At 36.5% G+C, this 18,511-nt stretch overlaps 1 protein-coding gene across 2 annotated transcripts; it reads right to left on the bottom strand.

Annotated features, from left to right (window-relative positions):
- Window positions 1-570: 570 nt before the first annotated feature.
- Window positions 571-18,116, bottom strand: GALNT3 (polypeptide N-acetylgalactosaminyltransferase 3). Of its 2 annotated transcripts, none has more exons than XM_008634801.2 (11): window positions 17,810-17,952; window positions 12,430-13,024; window positions 10,923-11,095; window positions 9,569-9,718; window positions 9,091-9,325; window positions 8,250-8,367; window positions 7,678-7,878; window positions 6,481-6,612; window positions 5,747-5,848; window positions 2,948-3,100; window positions 571-2,474 (listed from the first exon to the last, which is right to left on the bottom strand). In XM_008634801.2, exons 2-11 carry the CDS (start codon window positions 12,936-12,938, stop codon window positions 2,352-2,354), a joined length of 1,896 nt encoding a protein of 631 aa, XP_008633023.1. In that variant the 5' UTR covers window positions 12,939-13,024; window positions 17,810-17,952; the 3' UTR covers window positions 571-2,351. The 2 variants fall into 2 exon arrangements, 1 of the variants encoding a protein (XP_008633023.1); XR_001862423.1 differs by lacking the exon at window positions 571-2,474 and adding an exon at window positions 4,981-5,362 and having other exon boundaries at window positions 3,014-3,100; window positions 17,810-18,116.
- Window positions 18,117-18,511: the final 395 nt, after the last annotated feature.

Raw genomic sequence — 18,511 nt, 5'->3', positions numbered from 1 at the left:
AACAGCAGGCGGGGACGGCAGGGACGGACGCGAATCCCGGGTGGCAGACGAGATGTATCCAGATGGGAGAACCCCACGGAAGCCCAGGCAGGCAGGGCGAGCAGGGCTACAGCGTAGCGAAAGCTCGAAACAGCAGCGGAGCAGGGCAGCCACAGCTCGGTCTCCAGCAGGGCAGGGAAAACGGCTTTTGGGGTCCCGGCGTTGTTTCCAGCAGGAAGAAAGAACGGCCAAAAAGAAAGAAGCAGCAGCTCCTTTCTCTGCAGCTTCTCTCTCTGGACGCTCAGAGCGAACTGACCCCACACCCAGGTGTAGACAAAGGAGTAGCCAGGCCCGCCCCACTCCCCTTTTTGTCTTTCTTAAGTACAGCTATTTGTCCCCTAGCAACATGCATATGGGAGAAAATTCCTTTAACAGGAAAAAAAACTAAGACTAAACTGAAACCCCAACATATGCTAATAAATACCTTGTCTTCTAGAACAGGTTCCTTGGACACTGAGTTTCTATTCCAAACCTGAGGTTCAACACAGCACAGCAGCTCTGTGTGTAATCTCCCATCCTCTATTTATACTGTTCAACAATTTTCGCATAGACCTGCATTCTGTTTTTCCTGAACTCCCCCATTTTATCCACCACATTTGTTGCACTTCCAATATTGGTTTTATCTGCAAAAGTAGTAGTACCTTGTATTCCATTAACAAATTAAAATATTTATCAGAGGACACAGGTGGATCTTTGTGCAGTGTTGTTCTACACAACCTTCCAGTTTCAGTGGTATAATTAACCCTTCCTGGTAGAGTCTTTTCAACAATTTCTGTTCACACTGTATCAAGTTATTTTAAGTTGTACAGCTTTAACTTCATGGGATATTCTCACAGGTGTCTCCAAAAGCCTTACAAAGGCTGAGATACAACTCAAAGGCATTAGCAAGCCAGAAAAAAAATTAAGAGTTAATGCTTCTGGAAAATTATCACTGGTCCTTGCTTATTCACTTTTTTGTCTTTTAGATGACTTATAACTACTGAAAGGATTTCTTGCTTTTATTCAGAAACTGAACTCATTAGTCAGGTACCACTGAATTATGTACAGACAGGCTCCCTCCCCACCACAGAAGTAAAAAAACCCCACATCATCATCCATTCACCCACCAGACCTAAGTTAGCATTTATCTATTACTTATTTACTAGGACAAAATAACAGATGTATTATTAGTGTACTTTGTCCTATTCAATCTTAACACCCACCCCTTCTCAGCTTTATATTTGATCATGCAGCCAAATACTTTTGTTTTAATTTTACAAATTTTAAAAAATTGATTATATATTTGATTATGCTATATTATTTTCTATAATTAGCAAACTAGTTAGAAAGGCCAAGATCTCACTCAGACTGATAATTCTGAGATCAGTCCTTTGTAAAAGGGGAAACAAATAAGAAAAAAAGATCATTACACAAGAAATTTGCACAAGAAATTACATATGGATAACATTAGAAACCTGTGAGGTAAATATTGCATAAATCACTAAAAGGTAGGGGCAAAAGTTTAGTAGATAACATGTAATTTAAAAGCAATAATGAACAGAATGATGAAAAAATGTGTGACTGTTAAGCAGCTCGGAAGCCTATTATAATACAACTTTATAATAAATTTTTAAGTTCATGAAATGTAAAAATATACAAAAAGTTTTGGCTAAACAAAAGATTAGTATCAAAATAAGCAGATTTTCCATTAAAATAATCATAAATACATATTTTAGTGAGAATTACTTTTTTCTACTACAAAAGAACTGACATTCTAGAAGCTGAGCACAATGTGGTGGCTTATTTGGCTTTGACCTGACAGTCAAATATTTAATTTTCCAAGTGAAGGAACTTAAAAAATATTAAGGAAGTTTTACTGAGTAAAGTTAATTACTAAAAAAAATAAGTCAGCCATTTGAGCATAAAAAGATACATATAAAGTGTATTGGGTTTTAGACAGTAGACAATAATTTCTTGCAACTCTACAGAGAAAATTAGTCTTCTTCAGAAGTACTTAAAAAATGCTGAAAAAACCCCCTATGTATGGCTCCCAAGGTGAAAGAGAACTAATAGGATCCATAAATCAGTGGTCAACATATAAAGTCTTATCACAGAAATATTGTAAACAAAAAATAACCAGGATCCCAATTATCTTTGGTGTAACAGACTCTTAGGAAATCACTGCTGACACATTTTATATCCAACTTAAGAGGGAAAAGACACTGTTTAAACATTTTGCATTTGAACTATCATGTAAAAATACAGTATATGTATATGATCACAGTTCAAAATGGTTCTTTTAATAAACTGCTTCTGGCCTATAATATTAAATCTTAATCGTTCTGGCCAAAGATCCATTTCTGGAAAGGGTCTGACGGATTACAGGATGCCAAACTCGGGTGCTCTCCGTTTCCTGTAAGGCACATACGGAGTGCTTCATTGTACAAAGTTTGATCCTAAAGTGAGTAAAAAATGGAGGAAAAGAAAAAGTGAACAAACCATGAGCATGCTATTTCCCCCCACGGTTCCTCCCCTAAGCTGATTTCTAGAGTAAGCTCATGCAGGTGGTGCAGAGGGGACTAGAAAATACGTAAGTAGTATGCAAGTGCCAACTTGCTTTGTCAAGAAAATTTTGTAAAATATTTTAAAAGATACAAAACATCTGAATTGACTTCCAGGTGGATGTCTAGACAAACAAACTAGAGGATATCAACTGGTTTTTTAAGTGACATTCCTACTAGTGACATCGCATTTTGATGTGGAACTGAAAAGCTGAAATTATCTACATTTTCCTGCCAAAACTAAACTTACTCTTTTTTGGCTTGAGAGTATTTGTTTTGCTGGTGTTTGTGCTTTTATTGGAAATCCAAAATTAACTAATATTGAAGATCACTAACAAAAAGGCCATTTCACTGCCCAAGATATATACCTTCTGGTGCAGCCACTGCTCCTCTCCAACAGCAAAGGTTTTCTGGCCTTTGTAGGTGCACTCGCGAAGCTGCACAGGTCCCTTGGCAGCATGCAGGCAAAGCTCCTTCTGGATGTTATGGCGAATTTCATGGTGTGCAGAATATTCAAAGTACTATTTAAATAATTTTTTAAAATTTTGGTAAATAAACACAATGAAAAGTGTTAAACTAAATCAAGCCTTTCAAATTTCCATACACAAAATAATACATTTCTTTTCTCATTCAAACATTTGAGACTACAGAATAATTCCTCTGATTTTTAGCACAGACACTTCAAAAGTGTTTACAAAACTAAAAGTAGTTTTTAGTATTGATGCAATACTAATTTATACTTGTATGTATTAATTGCAAATGACACTTGCTGCATGTGTCTTATGATGCAAAATCTTACTCCCACACAAACCATATATAATCCAAGGAGACAAACTGAAGAGTGGAGATGGTTGTATGGATAACTTAAATTTTGGCATTTATTGACCTTAAAAATCTGTACTCAATTCTGTTGTTGGATTTTGTTTTTTCTTAGAGCAACCAACAAAAGTTGTCACAGGAAACAATACTGATTCCTGTATGCCAGCTTTTGCTGCTTGATCTAAACAATAAATGGGAACAATTGGATGCTGTTACATCCTCTTGTGAGGTAACCATTAGAAAAGTAATAATAAGCATGTATTTTGTGAGCTCATTTTACCATGATTTCCTGACAGCAGAGTACTCTTAAGGCTCAGCTGTAATTCTGGTCTTAACAGGGATTTACTTATAACAGTTACAGACACAGCTGTCCTTTTACCCCTCCAGCCCTAACCTAACATCCTGATCTCTTCTATTTCCCCCACATTAACCAGCAGAATCCCTAACATTACATCTGGTTGCTACTGTTTCTTGCCTCTGTATGTCAGCAACCTTCACCATATCTTTCCTTTGAATATTAAGGCCAGGCTCAGTTACCCCCCTCTGGCTTTCCATTTTCCAATGGTCAGCAATCACCTCCTCACTACCTTGGAAACAACGTGGAATAGCACTGAGGCATCTCACAGGCATCTCACTCTTAACAAACAGGCATCTCATTCTTAAGACTCTATGACCAGTATTAGTCCTCAAAACAGGTACTGACAGAAATGACCTGCTTAGTCATTTAGACACAGTAATTTACTCGTAATCTGGTAATCTGACTTAAATCTGTCCTGATTTATTTTTGGAAATTCAAAATCCCTGTAAGACCTGAAAATAATGACTTGAAAGCTAGGTCTAGAACTTTATTCATTTTGGATATTGAAATGAGCACGTTTCCAGCCTCCAATAATCTAAAAAGGAAGAATAATATACAACTGATGTACAACTCTGAAAACTAGGTTCTCTTTTCTACTCCCATTTCAAATATATGGACGAAGATGACAGCATGGGAAATATCAGCCTACACTGCTACAAGTCTGGTAAAGAATGGAGAACAACTGAAACCAGAGCATTGTAATGAGAAGGGTTAAGTAAGCAAATATGCATCTTGCAAGCATTATCAGCAAAATCTATTCTCTGAAGGCTGGCATTTAAAGGGATTCAGACTGTTATTCTGTAGCAGGAGGGAAACCAAAAAACATAATACTTGAAAGAATAGGGTTTTAGTATAGCCCAAGATAACTTAGAAAGTGAGAATAATAGAAGCATACAGCAGATCTCTTAATACAATGTCTCTTTCTACAGTGTTCCCAAATTAATGACTGTGAGAATGTGAAAAGGCTAATAGGATTAATCCACAATCGAATAAAACCCCAAATTCAATCCTGTGAGAAGCTAGCGTAATAGGGTAGTTCTTAATCTAGACAGCATGCCATCTCTCACTAAAAATGGTTGGGAAGGTATCACCTGACTAGGATTATGTGTCTCAATTTTCACAGTGCCATCAATGGATGTCTTTTAAGACTGAAAAAAAATTTAACACACTCTCTCCCCAAGATAACAATTATATTCTAATAAAAGCTGTTAGACCTTTGCTGACCTTTAATTATTAAGGTTCTACAGTTGACACATTTTATTCACTTTTGAAGGCAACAGAGAAGTGTGCATTTCTGGGCAGGGAAGGAGATGTTCCTTCTATTAGTATTACAGTAATGACTGAACGATTCAGTGTCTGACATCTATTGCAAGTCATATTGTAGAAGAAACAGAGCACCATTGCTGCCTCTAAGAGCTATGGACCAAAGAGAGCTCCTCTTGAACAAATGGAATCACATTATTCACTTGCATTAGCCAGTACAGGATAGGCCACTTTGACCTCACACTGTGAGGCTGCAAGCGTGATAGGGAAGGCGGCTCAGGCCTGGACACTTGGCCTCCCACTGGCCGGATTCCAACCAACATCTTCCTTGACAGTGCGAGTCCTGGTGACAGAGAAAGAAGCAATAGGAGGAAGCATGAGGAAAGGAAGAATTAAGAAGACAACACTTACAAGACAGGAGTAAGGGTGGCATGAAAAGGTTTTGCACAGAAAGGAGAGGGCAAGTGAAGCACTGCAACTGTGTCTGAAATCTGAATTTGTATGCTGAAGTTCAAACATTGGAAACGGGACACAACATGAAGAGTGGTATGGAATTTTCCTTTAACAATATATATAGGCATTAAGTATTAAAGAAAAAAAAAAAGGAAAAAAGAGATAGAGAAATTTCATATTAAAAATTAGTCAATTTCTCTAAAATTAATTAAAAGTTTTATATGGTAAAGCTACAGCAGGAGAGAGAATAAAACTCAGGTGTCAAATATTTTACCTGATTTCCTCCAAGTCCATGACAAGAATACATAATCAATGGTTTGCTGCCATGGTTATTTTCACCAACATCCAGACACATGCGGTTACCTATATTTTTTAACTAAAGAAAGGGTGTTATCAGGATAAAAAAAGCTCAGTGGAATGACAAAAATATAAACTGTCTCAGTCAAATAAAAAAGTAACCTTTAGTTTAACAACAATTACAGCTGTTAGTTCATTTTTAATTTCTGCTATGCTCTAATCTAAAAATCCTGTTTTCTCAGTTGATCTTTTCTAACTAAAAGCCTACCTAGTAACTACACTGTCACACATGGAGTTATTAGCCTGCCCTGTACAATCTTACTGTTATTCAAATTACAATTTGAACAGATTCACATGAAATACTTATAACAGGAGGAAGGGAAAGTTACTTGTAAATACATGCTGAAAATTCATGTTCACTTCAAGCTAAGAACTATTACTTTAATTTTTTTTGTTGTTGTTTTAGCAGTGCAAAGTCTAAAGTTATTTGGCAGGGAAAATGACTTTCGACATAAATGAAAAATGAAAATTACATAGCTATTGAAAAAGCTATAAAAGGTATGCAGAAGAGATTCTTTGTCTAGACTAGTGGCAGAAAACCATAGAGCAGTTAAAGATAGCTGAAGTCTAAAAGCTATGGCTAAGGTAGTACAAGAGATCAGCAAACTTCCTGGACTATGAAGAATATAGAAAATAAGGATCTCCACTTACATATCCAGAAAACAAAGGATTCAGGTCTGGCACATACGCTTCTGGATAAACATTATTGAGATACCAGGTAAAATTTTTACACTTCAGACGCTGCCTTAAATCAAGTCTTTTTGATATGTCTCCAAATGTTTTCTGTTAGAGGAAGGGAAGTAAAGAAGATAAATACATTAACATTCATTTTGCACACATAAAGCTGTGATATTCTGTGTAGTACTACACAAGTTTTAAGCTTCCTTTGTTGACTTTTTTCTAGTTAATGCTGTAATACTACAGTTACTGCTGTCTCTCAGTGTCATAACACCACTGACATCCTGCCTGCAGCATTTCAAAGCACTTAAAAGAAAAATACATTGCAAGATGGAAAAAATAGAAGTATCTTTAGTCCCAAGGAAGTTTTAACACTGTGCCATGAAGTGGGAAAGTACAAATAAGGCCATACTGATGACAGCCATAAAGCCAACTGATCTCACTAGAAGTGTAAGGTGAAAGAACAAACTGGATTAATGAAATAGTAAGCATAATATCCAGTACAATGTAGAATCTCCCAAACAAAATTCAGTTGTTTAGCTGCTGAACATGCCTAGGAAATCTAATGCTTTCAGTGATACAATAGTCACAAAAATTTATCACATGAAGGGGGAAAAATAGCTTCTAAAAGAAAATTCTAGATTCTAGCTGGGCAGAAAACTTAAAAAATAAATAAGCCAACACCCAACCTCCCTTGAAAATAACTGACATTTTTAAACAGAGACAGGATGGTTATCCATCATCAAATAAGTTTTATCCTGCTGCTAAAGAACAACAAAACCTGCTTTGTCAGTAAAAATACTAAGTAACTTGAGACTAACAAGATGACATTCTCACTCCAAAAAATAAGTTTGTTTACATTGTCTACACTCAGTAGTTTCTCTCATGCTCTTCTGGTAGTTCCTCTACCTGCACAATGCAAACAACTCAGGATTTTAGAGAAGGCATGAAAAAAACCACCAAAAAATAAACCTCACAATATCAAATCAACATTCACCACCCAAACACTTTAGTTTTCTTATGTTTGTTGGGGCTACAGCATTAAGCAACTTGAACTGTCTTTTCCTTAAAATATCTAGAATCCTTACGTACTTTGTCAATAAATAACTTTTGCTCACCAAAACTTTCACCGCAGCAAGTGTGATTTCTAATACCACCACCACCACCTACTTGTTTCACAATTTTTGCTGCCTCTGTGTTTCTTCGGTAAAATATTTCTTTATATTCATCCATCCACACTTCTGCAAGGCGAACTTGATTACGTGTGATCACCTGAGTACCTTTTGGGAAAGTATGGGGACTCTTGCTGCGAAAGACATGGCCAACAACAGAGCAAGGCATGATCTCCAACTGTCCACCACATTGCCATACCTAATAATAACATTTAGTGTGTAAGTGCACTGCAATTAGAATTCAGGGGGTGGAAAAAAATTCAGTAATATTATTGTTTGCCGGAACACATCAAACCACTAGCAAGAGTACATATATCAGGCATACCGTAAGTGAATTTCCTAATCAGATAAAACCTGGAAACTACAATGAACCCTAAAAATATCTAAAAAAAAATCAAAAACAGTTTAGTGAGTATGTTTGTATTTTATTTCACAGGTAATTAGTAATTCAATTTTCCTTGTCCTAGTTGGCTGATTGAACAGAGGAGTCAAGATCTAATACTAATTTATTCTCAAATCCCCTTACACTGTCAGCATAGAGACAATTACTAATGAGGGAGCTAAACTTACTCTGAAAGACATTTCTATATTTTCACCTCCCCATATTTCCATTTCTTCATCATAGCTTCCAATGTGTTCAAAGTAGTGTTTTGATATTGAAAAGAGACCTCCAGCAAAAGTAGGTGTTCTGCAAAAACAAAATTTTAAAGATAGTAGGGTTTTTAAATATAGATGTAAAATCATAGTGCAACTATTCTAGGAATTTCCCATGCAATTGTTAGTATTTCACTACAGTGATGCATATTCCTGGCATAGATAATACTTCTAGCACTTAAATATGTTCACAAAGAATCTCATTTAACAGCTTACTGCCATTTATTAAGAACTCATTCAGAATAATGACTGCTGGTATAAAAGAAAGCATCGGGAAAACCAATAAATTTTCTCTGTATGGAGGATATCGAGCAAAGCTATGACTCCTACAGACCAGTAACCTCTCTGTGGACAAAGCAGGCGCAATTATCATCAAAGGCACTACTGTATCAGCTTAGTATTTGGGTGCTCTGACCCTTTTTGTCATTCTTGCAAGTAAAGTGAATGAAGACACAGAATCATTGTACTGTCTCTGAAAAAACTGTGTATAATCCTCCTTTGCCCTTTCCCCCGAGGAATATTAGCAATTTCCACTGTATGTAGAAGAAATAATGCAGAGCAATTACTATCTTAAGTAGGCTATATTTTTATGAATGCTTTAAAATGTGGTTCTTAAAGGAAGTATTACAAAACACATCTAAGATGCTAAGATGTCTGATTATACTCATCTGAAAAATTAATTTATTTACAAACTGCTGTTCGTAAGAAAAACTCCATGGAAACAGAAGGATTTAAATAGTGCTCAAATAATGTTTACCTAATTGGATAGGTTTCATCCTTTCTTCTTTTATTCTCATGTTTAGGAAGAGACTCCCATCCAAAGGACAAACTCCAATCAAAATTTCCTCTGTTGTGGTTATGCCCATAAGGAGATGGTTTACTGAATTCAAAAGTATTGAGATCTATAGAAGCAATGTCAGGGCTTACAACAGCAACAGGGTTCTCAGCTATTCTTGCCAACAATGGCTCTAACCAGCCATAAAAGCATTCACCTGTGGAGAAAATGGGAACACTGACTTTTTGCTTGGCTATAAAGTAGTACACAGGGTATGTTTTAACATCCAGCAAGCCATTATGGACTATTTTTAAATAGCATTGCTAATTATACTTTTGAGACTATGAAATAGGAAAGATGATATATTGCTAACATTTATAATTCATAAAAAATCTTCAACATTAAATCAAAGACAACAGCATTATAAACCAGACCCGGCACAGTTACAGGCTGCACTTACAATGAGCATCCAGAAAAGTGAGGGTCTCTCCTGTTGCTACTGAGGCTCCCAACAAGCGTGCAGTGATCAGACCTTTTCTTTCCTTTTGACGGACTACTTTAACTATTTGAAACTGTTTCACATATTCATCTAGTTTATCATGCAGGTATTCTAGAAAGAGCAATCAGTGTCAGGATATTCAGTGTACATACATGCCACTGCCCAAAATGTTACACTATTAAGCTAACAAGATAAACAACTCACACTAATCCCAGAAATTACCTCAACATCAAAGCCATAAAAATTCCTGTCCGCTGAAGGTTATTTTTAGGAGCTGAGGTTTTTGGGGGTAGGGGTGTAGGAAGAGGTGACCAGCAGAGAACAGGAGATGGAACATTAAAATAATTCTGAACAAGAAAGGGTGTGCTAGTACATCTCTGCTGCAGTGATAACCATTTGAATTTCAATTCCATTTTCATAGCAAATGGATCTCGTACCTACATTATCTGCAGAACATGCGAATTTTTTCCTTAATTGATGGCACACTTACAGAGTTTTCAAAGGCTACAATATTTACAGCAGCAACAGAAGCCATAAAAAAAACTGTTTAAATGTTCAAAGTTTGAGAAGGAACCCCACATCTCATTAAATATCCCACATCATCTTCTTTATTCTGCCCATCCGTAGTATTAAACTATACTACTGAACATATTTCACATCCAAATGTCTCAATATACTCAATACAGAATTGAAAAAAAGTGTAAATACATTAATAGAAGAATGTATGTATAGACTTGTTCATCTAAAGCTAAGCATACAAAGATTTTTGAACTTGCATTTGTCTTCACACTAAGTATATATTTATTTTTGAGATTCAGCTTGACCGTTGAAGATTATTTTTCCATTAAATTATTTTACTATCTAATAAAGACACTTCCCTTCATATTAACAAAATTAATTTGCATAAAGACAACCACTGATAAAATGCAAATTCCTACAACTCTGGGCCAATTTATACTTGGATATTTTGTTCTATAAATTGCAGTTGGTTTGAAACACAAATTACAAAGATACTTGTCATGCAAGCAGTTATGCAGTTAAATCAGCATCAGAACTGGAAAAAATAGATATGGGGTTTAAAAACCTTTTAGAGCACAAGAATTTAATATTTGACTACCTTATGGAAAAACAAGATTGGGAAGGGCTATTTTAAATCTAAAAAAAAAAAAAGAAAGAAACAAAACCACTTAGAATACTGTTATGCATGTCAAGAGTGGTAAAGAGACATCCTCTTAGCCAATTTATCTGCAATCCCAACATGCCTTCAATAAAAAAAGCAAACAGGAAAAGAAGCAAAACCAGAAAGACTTCTTACCATCTACACTGGCATCATCCACCAAAATAATCTCCTTTAGCAGTATGGCAGGAGATGTGTACATCACACTGTGAACGGTTCTGAGCAGAGTTGACCACGCTTCATTATGGAAAACTATGATAATGCTTGTGGTTGGCAATGGCGGGCAACGCTTAAACTTTTGTTCAATACATCTACAGATTAGAAAGTGTCAGGGGTTACAAAGTGGACAATAATTTTTTACTCAAACTCTTAAAAGAAACTTTTCTTTCTAGTACAAAGCTTTATAACAATGAACATTAAATATTTCAGCTTCTCTGTTTTCTATCCCAGTACTGGAGTGCAAAGGTAGGTACTTCAAACGGAGCAGTTGTTCAGAATATTTAAAAAAATACTATGACTGAGAATTCCACTTGAACAACTTAGTTCTGCTTCTGTCTCACACACATTTGAGTACATTTCATATAATACCCAAGCCTTCTTCAGGAAAAAATGTTATTCTATTGACAGCAGCAGGTACTGACTGAGCTGACTCAAAAGTCACCATTACTGCTGAAACCTAAGAATACAAAGAAAAATATTTATTAGAAAAATGCAGCGTTTACAAGGAAAAATACAACCTATCCAATTCAAATTTCAAAGTTTTGAAGAAATACTATGTAATCCTTACAGCAGCATATCCCATTCAAGGGATACAATTTTAAACCTACAGTTTTTCAAGACTGACATATCCTAAACATAATTTTAGATCCAACGGCAAGTCAAGATGACAATGCTGTATTCTGTATTCATAAGTTGCACACTTAGTGTTTATTGCCTGTCAGCTTCAGGGACTGGAAGACACCCCAAGGTAATAACCACAGTCACTGCCTCACAAAATACACAAGCAAAATCTCCCCAGTTATGCTCTCGGAAAGGTTATGGTGAGCTGCATCACATGTATCATCAGCGGCTCAGTAAGTTTAGCCACTTCTGCCACAGATGGCTGACAGCATTTCATCTGACACTGACAGACACTCATAACTAAACCCACTCTCCCACTCTGCCCAAGTCCTGCAGTCTATATTTATAAAATTTTTCAATACTACAAGATTGCTGCTGAGACCTTCCATTACCTTGCTCAACAGTTTACAATTCCTAATTTATTAAATTATGCCAGTGGTTTTACTAACACTGAATACTAAAAAAATGGGGGTGGTGTTTAAATTGGAAAAATGTTGAAACCACATTTTTAGTTTTCTTCTAAGTAAAACTTAGCAGGCTTCCTGAAAGCTACTCAGAAATTTTAGCTTAAAGGCAAAAGCAGAACACCTTATTTAAATATGGTTACTTTGAATTCAAAGCCATGAAAGAAGTGAGCTTTTCTAAACATTCTTGGCTTTGGCACTGTGGATCATTATGTACAGCCAATCATTATGTATAGCTAGGAGACTTTCCTAAACTATCACCTACTGCTGAACTCTCAAATCACTTTGCAGTCTGAATTTCTGAGTTTTTCAACTATTAGAACATACACATTTAAACTTACTCAGGAGGTCGAGTGTCTGGTCCAAGATCTCGATGTAAAGAAATCCTGTCACTTGCAAATGCATTAAAACAGTGTTTCTCTTCTCCAACCTGTTTTTCTTTCTGTTCTTCTGAATTTAAGTTGATGGTTTTAAATGCTTTTCCAGAAGCTCCAGGAGCATTAGGATCTTGAAGGGGCCGATCTAGAAAGGGTTTTAGTTCCACTGGAGTATAGTGCCCTGGCAAACAGTGTCTCTCTCCAGGAATCTTAGTTTGCCTAACAGGTGCTTTTATCTGCATTTTTGGCTTTGCACCTTTGATATTGTTCATAGCATTTAACACAAGACCAAATACATGACTTTTCTTTCCAAGAACTGGCTCAATCCCTGCTTCATCCTTGAAATCTTGAACACCCACTTCTCTTTGTAATAAAAATAAAAATACCAGAAAGACAAACACAATAATGCTGAACTTCCAAAGTTTCCAGTGAAAAAATGCCTTAAATAGTTTAGGTGTCTTTTTCAAGGCCATTCTAGTTTTAAAAATTTTCACACAACAGACGTTTCTGTGAGTGCTGTTCTTCAAATATGTCACAGCATTTCTTGAAATTATAGCACCTGTAAATTAAAACAAATAGTATTCATTTAGACATCGAATATATTTAACTATATACAGCCATAAGAAATTAATGGAGAGGAATTAATTCACAACTCCCAAAAATCAAACGTTACACATGCTACATCACTTAAAGAGACATCAAACCTATCTATAAGATATCCAAAATGCCCTTCCCCTGTTTTTTGTTTTGGGTTTTATTTTTTAAATACACTTCACATTGAAGAACCAGAAACCAGGAATACCAACAAGAATAAAACAGTATTTCTACACAGTGCCACTATTTCATATTTATTTTCTTCCAATTAGTTTGTTTAAAATTAGAAGAAAGTGTTGTATAAAGTCTTGTAGAAGCAGGGAATTTTAGTTTGATGATGGGACAGAAGAGAAACAGGTGGAATCCATACATTAGTTCAAGCTGCATGTCAGAAAGAGCCACATGGAAAGTGAACTATAAAGATAGGAAAGACTTCTCAATCAACTTATTTCAACAATTTTAAAGTTTCTGCCACTATTTTTTTCACAGACAAGTAATTATTGAGTTGCTTTCAAAGATGAAACTATGAAAGACATTTGAGGACTACCAAAATCTGAGTAATTTGAATTAAATTCTCTTTGCCAAACTGGCAGTTTACAAGAAGAAGATGCATTCTGCAACCAGCCTGAATAGCTGGGATAGCTACTCAGGGAATAGCTTCATTTTTGTCTAAATTGCATGTACGCGAGTCCAGAAGAAAAATAAACAGCATCTAGCTAAAAGCCAAAGTTAGTTCCCACTTGTTAACTACTGACCACAAAATTGCAAAAAACTTCTATTTATTCCTCTGAAATACAAGTAGATCTTAATTGGAGTAATATATACTCAGGAAGAGATACAAGTCAGAGAAAACAAAAAACCCCCACCCCTCACCTGGTTTCCTTCAAGTATTTGCAGGAGAAACTAAGCATCTGGATTCTTTCACATTATACTGTATTTCAAAGCTTATGTCAGCTTAATAAACCCATACATTCAAACTACAGTGTTTTTACAACAGAGTTATTGTTAAGAGTGCAAAGAGGAAGCATATTACAACATACTAAAAGGTACCAAAAACACGCTTCACAAGTCACAAAATTTAAAAAAACCAAACCAAACCAAACCAACCAGTCCACTTCTGTCTGTGTCACATTTTCCCATTTTTCCTTACTGCTGAAACATTTGAACTGCAATACCAATACCTTTATAGTGGAAGACTACAAATAAAAACTTTCCTTCCCAATGAAAGGATTGCAACCAAATTACCAAACTACCAGGTTGAAAAATGTCTTGTTTTCTCACAGTGTCTGGTGGGTTGATCTTGACTAGCTGCCAGACAACAACCCAGCCACTCTCTCGCTTTCCATCCTCAACATGACAGCGGGGACAAAATAAGATGGAAAACCACATGGGTTGAGCTAAGGACAGCATGATCAGTTACCAGTTACTGTCACAGGGAAAACAGACTTCTAATGATGAATTTGAATTTACTGCCAATTAAAAATAGAGTAGGATGGTGAGAAACAAAGGCTCAAACTACCTTCCCTGGCTCAGCTTCATTCCCAATTCTTCTATCTCCTTTCTGCATAGTGGTGCAGAAGGAATGACTAATAGGGCTGTGGTTAGCTTGTAAGACTTCATCTCTAGCACTCCTTCCTCTGCACGCTTTTCCCCTGCTCCAGCACGGGTTCTCTCTGTGCAGCACAGTACTTCAGCATAAACTGCTCCAGCATAGGCCATCCACAGGTCGCAGTTCCTGCCAGGATCTTGCTCCTGCAAGGGCTCTCCATAGGCTGCAGCTTTCTTCAGGGTATATCCACCTGCTCTGGCCTGGGGTGCTGCACAGGCTGCAGAGTGGACACTTCCTCTGGGGTGGTCCTTCATGGGCTGCAGAGTAATTCTTCTTCACTGCAGTCTTCTCCATGAGCTGCAGGGGGAATATCTGCTCCAGTGCCTGGAATACCTACTCCCCTCCTTCTTCACTGACCTTGGTTTCTGCAGGGTTTCTTATTTTTCTCACTCCTCTTTCTCACAGCTGCTGTGCAGTATTTTTTACCCTTTCTTAAATACCTCATCACAGAGGCACCACCTGCTACACTGGGTGGCCCAGTTTTGGCCAACAGTGGGTCTACTTTACAGCTGGCTCAAACCAGCTGTGTCCAGCCCGGGATGAGAGTGTGGACGTGGAGGGGCAGCCCCATGTCTCTTACCACAGAGGCCACCTGTGCAGTCATCCTCACCTCCTAACCCTGCCATGAAAGTGCAATATACAATGTAAAACACCAACCGTATGTACAGATTAGCACCCAGCACTGCAGGGGCGACAGTCTCTGCAGGTTGCTAACCAGGAATGCTTTCCTAACACCATCAAAAAGAAAATCACATTACTGTTTCTCAGTACACCATGCCCAAGCGTGTAAGATACTAGTAAATCTTAAAGCTTAGAAATCAATAAGCACTATAAATATATCTTCCTCAAATGGAAAAAAAAGAAAACATCTTTATATATATGCCTATATCTATCTATATATATATCTGAAATACATGGTGTCATAAGATGCCTTAGAAACAAGAAACGTGGAGCATGCTGCCACAACACACATGAAATTTGTCTGTCCCTAGAAAAGACAACTCCCTTGAGTTAGGTGGATTGTGGGAGACAGCAACACAACTTACCCCCTTCTGTGTGGATTAGTACACTCTACTAGCATACGTGGCAGCAGGCCGTGCACAGAAACAAGAGCAAGTGATGTTTCTTTAAGAAAGGATCAAGTGACAGCCTTGGAATAGTATGTGCAGCAAACACCAAGTGGACAGAGGCTTGATTACCACAAGCATACAGCAAAACCTTTTGATATAGACAAATGCTGAATGTATCTTTGTTGACAAAATATCTGATAGGGATATTGCTTACAATAAGAGAAGAGTTCTTTGTTGCACAAAAAAAGCAGCAGTTCCAGAACAGAAGCTACATTGTCCAAAGAACATTTGCCATGAAAGCTGTATCTTACTTAGGGTTTTTTACCAGGATAATTTTGTAGTCAGAAATACAATCTTTATTCCCCACAAATGCCTCTCACATTTTCAATAGCATAGCAATGTGTCAGTAAACACAGACCAAGCTACTATTCAATCCTCCAGGACATGCAGAAGAAGTATGTGGCATGATTAAACTCCCTGGGGTGACTGTTTAGCAAAGTGTTTAATCTTCTCTTCATTAGTGTTGTTTTCACTAATAGTAGTCTGGATTCTTACAGCACTTTGAAATAACTAGCCCTAAACATCTGAAGTTGGATTTTTTTTTTTAGGAAGAAAATAACCAGGAAACTAAAATGTACTACAAAAGTCTTCTAAAAGTGCCAAAAAGCAGCTGCCACACTACTTCAAACCACATCACATGGGCAGTGTGAGAATTCAATGCAGTCTATGTTACATTATGCCACCCACTGGTTCTGATGTCAGACTGTCTGCAAAAACTCTTACAAGAAAGCCTTGCTAATGTGGCCTACAAGCAGAAAATTATGATTTTTTTTTTTTGTTAGCTTGATCTGAACAACACTGTAGAGAATCATCTTTTATAAAAAAGTGAAAGTATCATTAACCCAAATCAGCAGAAATTCTTTCAAACCATGCGAGTGAGACAGAATTCATTGGGGTTAGTATCAACAATACACCTGATGTCAGTTTTTTTAAAAAAACTATTTTAAAATCTACTTTTCTTTTATCCAAATGTTAAATAGGTTTCAAATGTTTCCTTACAATATTGCTTATAGAACATAAAAACCTAAAAAAACCCTAAAAATACTAAAACCAAACCAAAACAAAAATCCTAAAAAATGGGAAAAATAGGGAAAAAATGCTTCGGAATTATTCTAATCACAACTCTTTTAACTAGATAACTTGGCTTCAACTTAATCTAATTCTTCTATAATTCCAGAAGCACAGTCTCATAAAAAGCTTGTCTATTTTTCCTTGTTATCAAAGTATACAATGCCTTTCTCAAACCTTACAGTCCCCTTCATCAGAAGGTGGCTGTGCGAATAAAAACACTGAGCAAATACTTTAGAAAAAAACCAAACAAACCTGACAGTGATGATCAACTGTTCTCGCCAAATTAGCAAAACTCTGACAAATATACTTCAGGATATTTTAACTGTAAGAAGTGCTACTTCCACTACTGGTATTTCTGAATCTAAAATTCTAGACAGGGCTTTTTGTTTTCTTTGCATGAGTATCAATGTAATTGCTACTAAAACATTAGTTACTGAAATAATCAGTTCAGTAAATGATATTTCATCTTCTACCACCATGGAAATTGATGCTTTTTTCTACTGGAAAATAAATAAATAAATAAATAAAGCACTGAACAAAACTGTTTGCACTTCCTAGAAGTACATCCCAGAGGAACATCCATTCACATAAGCACCTTTGGTGACAGACTAAGAAACATCTAATTCAGAATGAACCTTTCATAAAGGTTTAGCTTTATATCGAATATGAAGGTTCTTCATAGAATCAAAACCATTCAAAAGCACTTCAGAAACTGGGAATAATTAAATAAGTTGCTAAAGTTTAGCAAACTATGCTACTGTTTACAAGAACATTAGCCCTTGACTTAAGTAAAGGAACAAATGATGAAATGTACAGAAGTTAAAGACTAAAGACATGAAAATGAGAAACAGAATCACCTGTCTAGTTTCTATCTCCACACTAGTTTATCTGTTCCACTCAGAATTCCTACTGAATGCGCTCCTAAATAGGGTACACATACCTAAAAGAAATAGAAATTCACTAAGCCCAGGTGCTATTCCTCCGGGTACATTCTTTGAAGCTCAGCCAGTAGAAGTGTGGTTCCACTCCTGAAAAAAATTATAAGAGGAATACTGAATGTGCTCGGTTCCTGGGCCTTCATTTTAGAAACACTAATGGCACAAGTTATTCTACCAAATACTGGATGCAACCTGCCTCACTGATTATGACAGAGAAATTAGAAGCTGTACTTTCTGGATGAGCATACTGAAGAAGGCTGAAGAAATTCTGAGCAACAGCAGCATAGAACAGCTTGCTGAAACACAACTTAGTCAAGTATCTCCTTCAGCAGTTGCATTTAGATCAAAAAAATAAATGAGGAAAAACCCCAAACAAACCATCACCAAACCTCCTTCTATGTATTTTAATGGAAGTGCTTCAAACTTTCACATGCTCTTTCAAAGTTAGCATGACTATTTTTCTACTGCCAAGCACTGCAAGTGATAGGCAGAGAAGAGAGTTCCCTTTGACAACTGATAGCATAGTAAAAATATACAGTAACCATATTTTATAAAAGTTTTTATGGCTTATTTTTACAGACCTGGGATATGTTATGCACTTATCTCAAATTTAAATTTCACTCAACTCTGTATTTTCCTTATTTTTCCCTTGGTCAGATTGTTTTGGGCCACCATTTAAATTATTTCTGACTGTCCCTAAAAAT

Source organism: Corvus brachyrhynchos, unplaced genomic scaffold (assembly GCF_000691975.1).
Source record: "Corvus brachyrhynchos isolate BGI_N302 unplaced genomic scaffold, ASM69197v1 scaffold255, whole genome shotgun sequence".
In the NCBI taxonomy this organism is placed as follows: Eukaryota; Metazoa; Chordata; class Aves; order Passeriformes; family Corvidae; genus Corvus; species Corvus brachyrhynchos.
The sequence above is the reverse complement of the archived record's forward strand: the minus strand, read 5'-3'. Positions and strand labels throughout refer to the sequence as shown.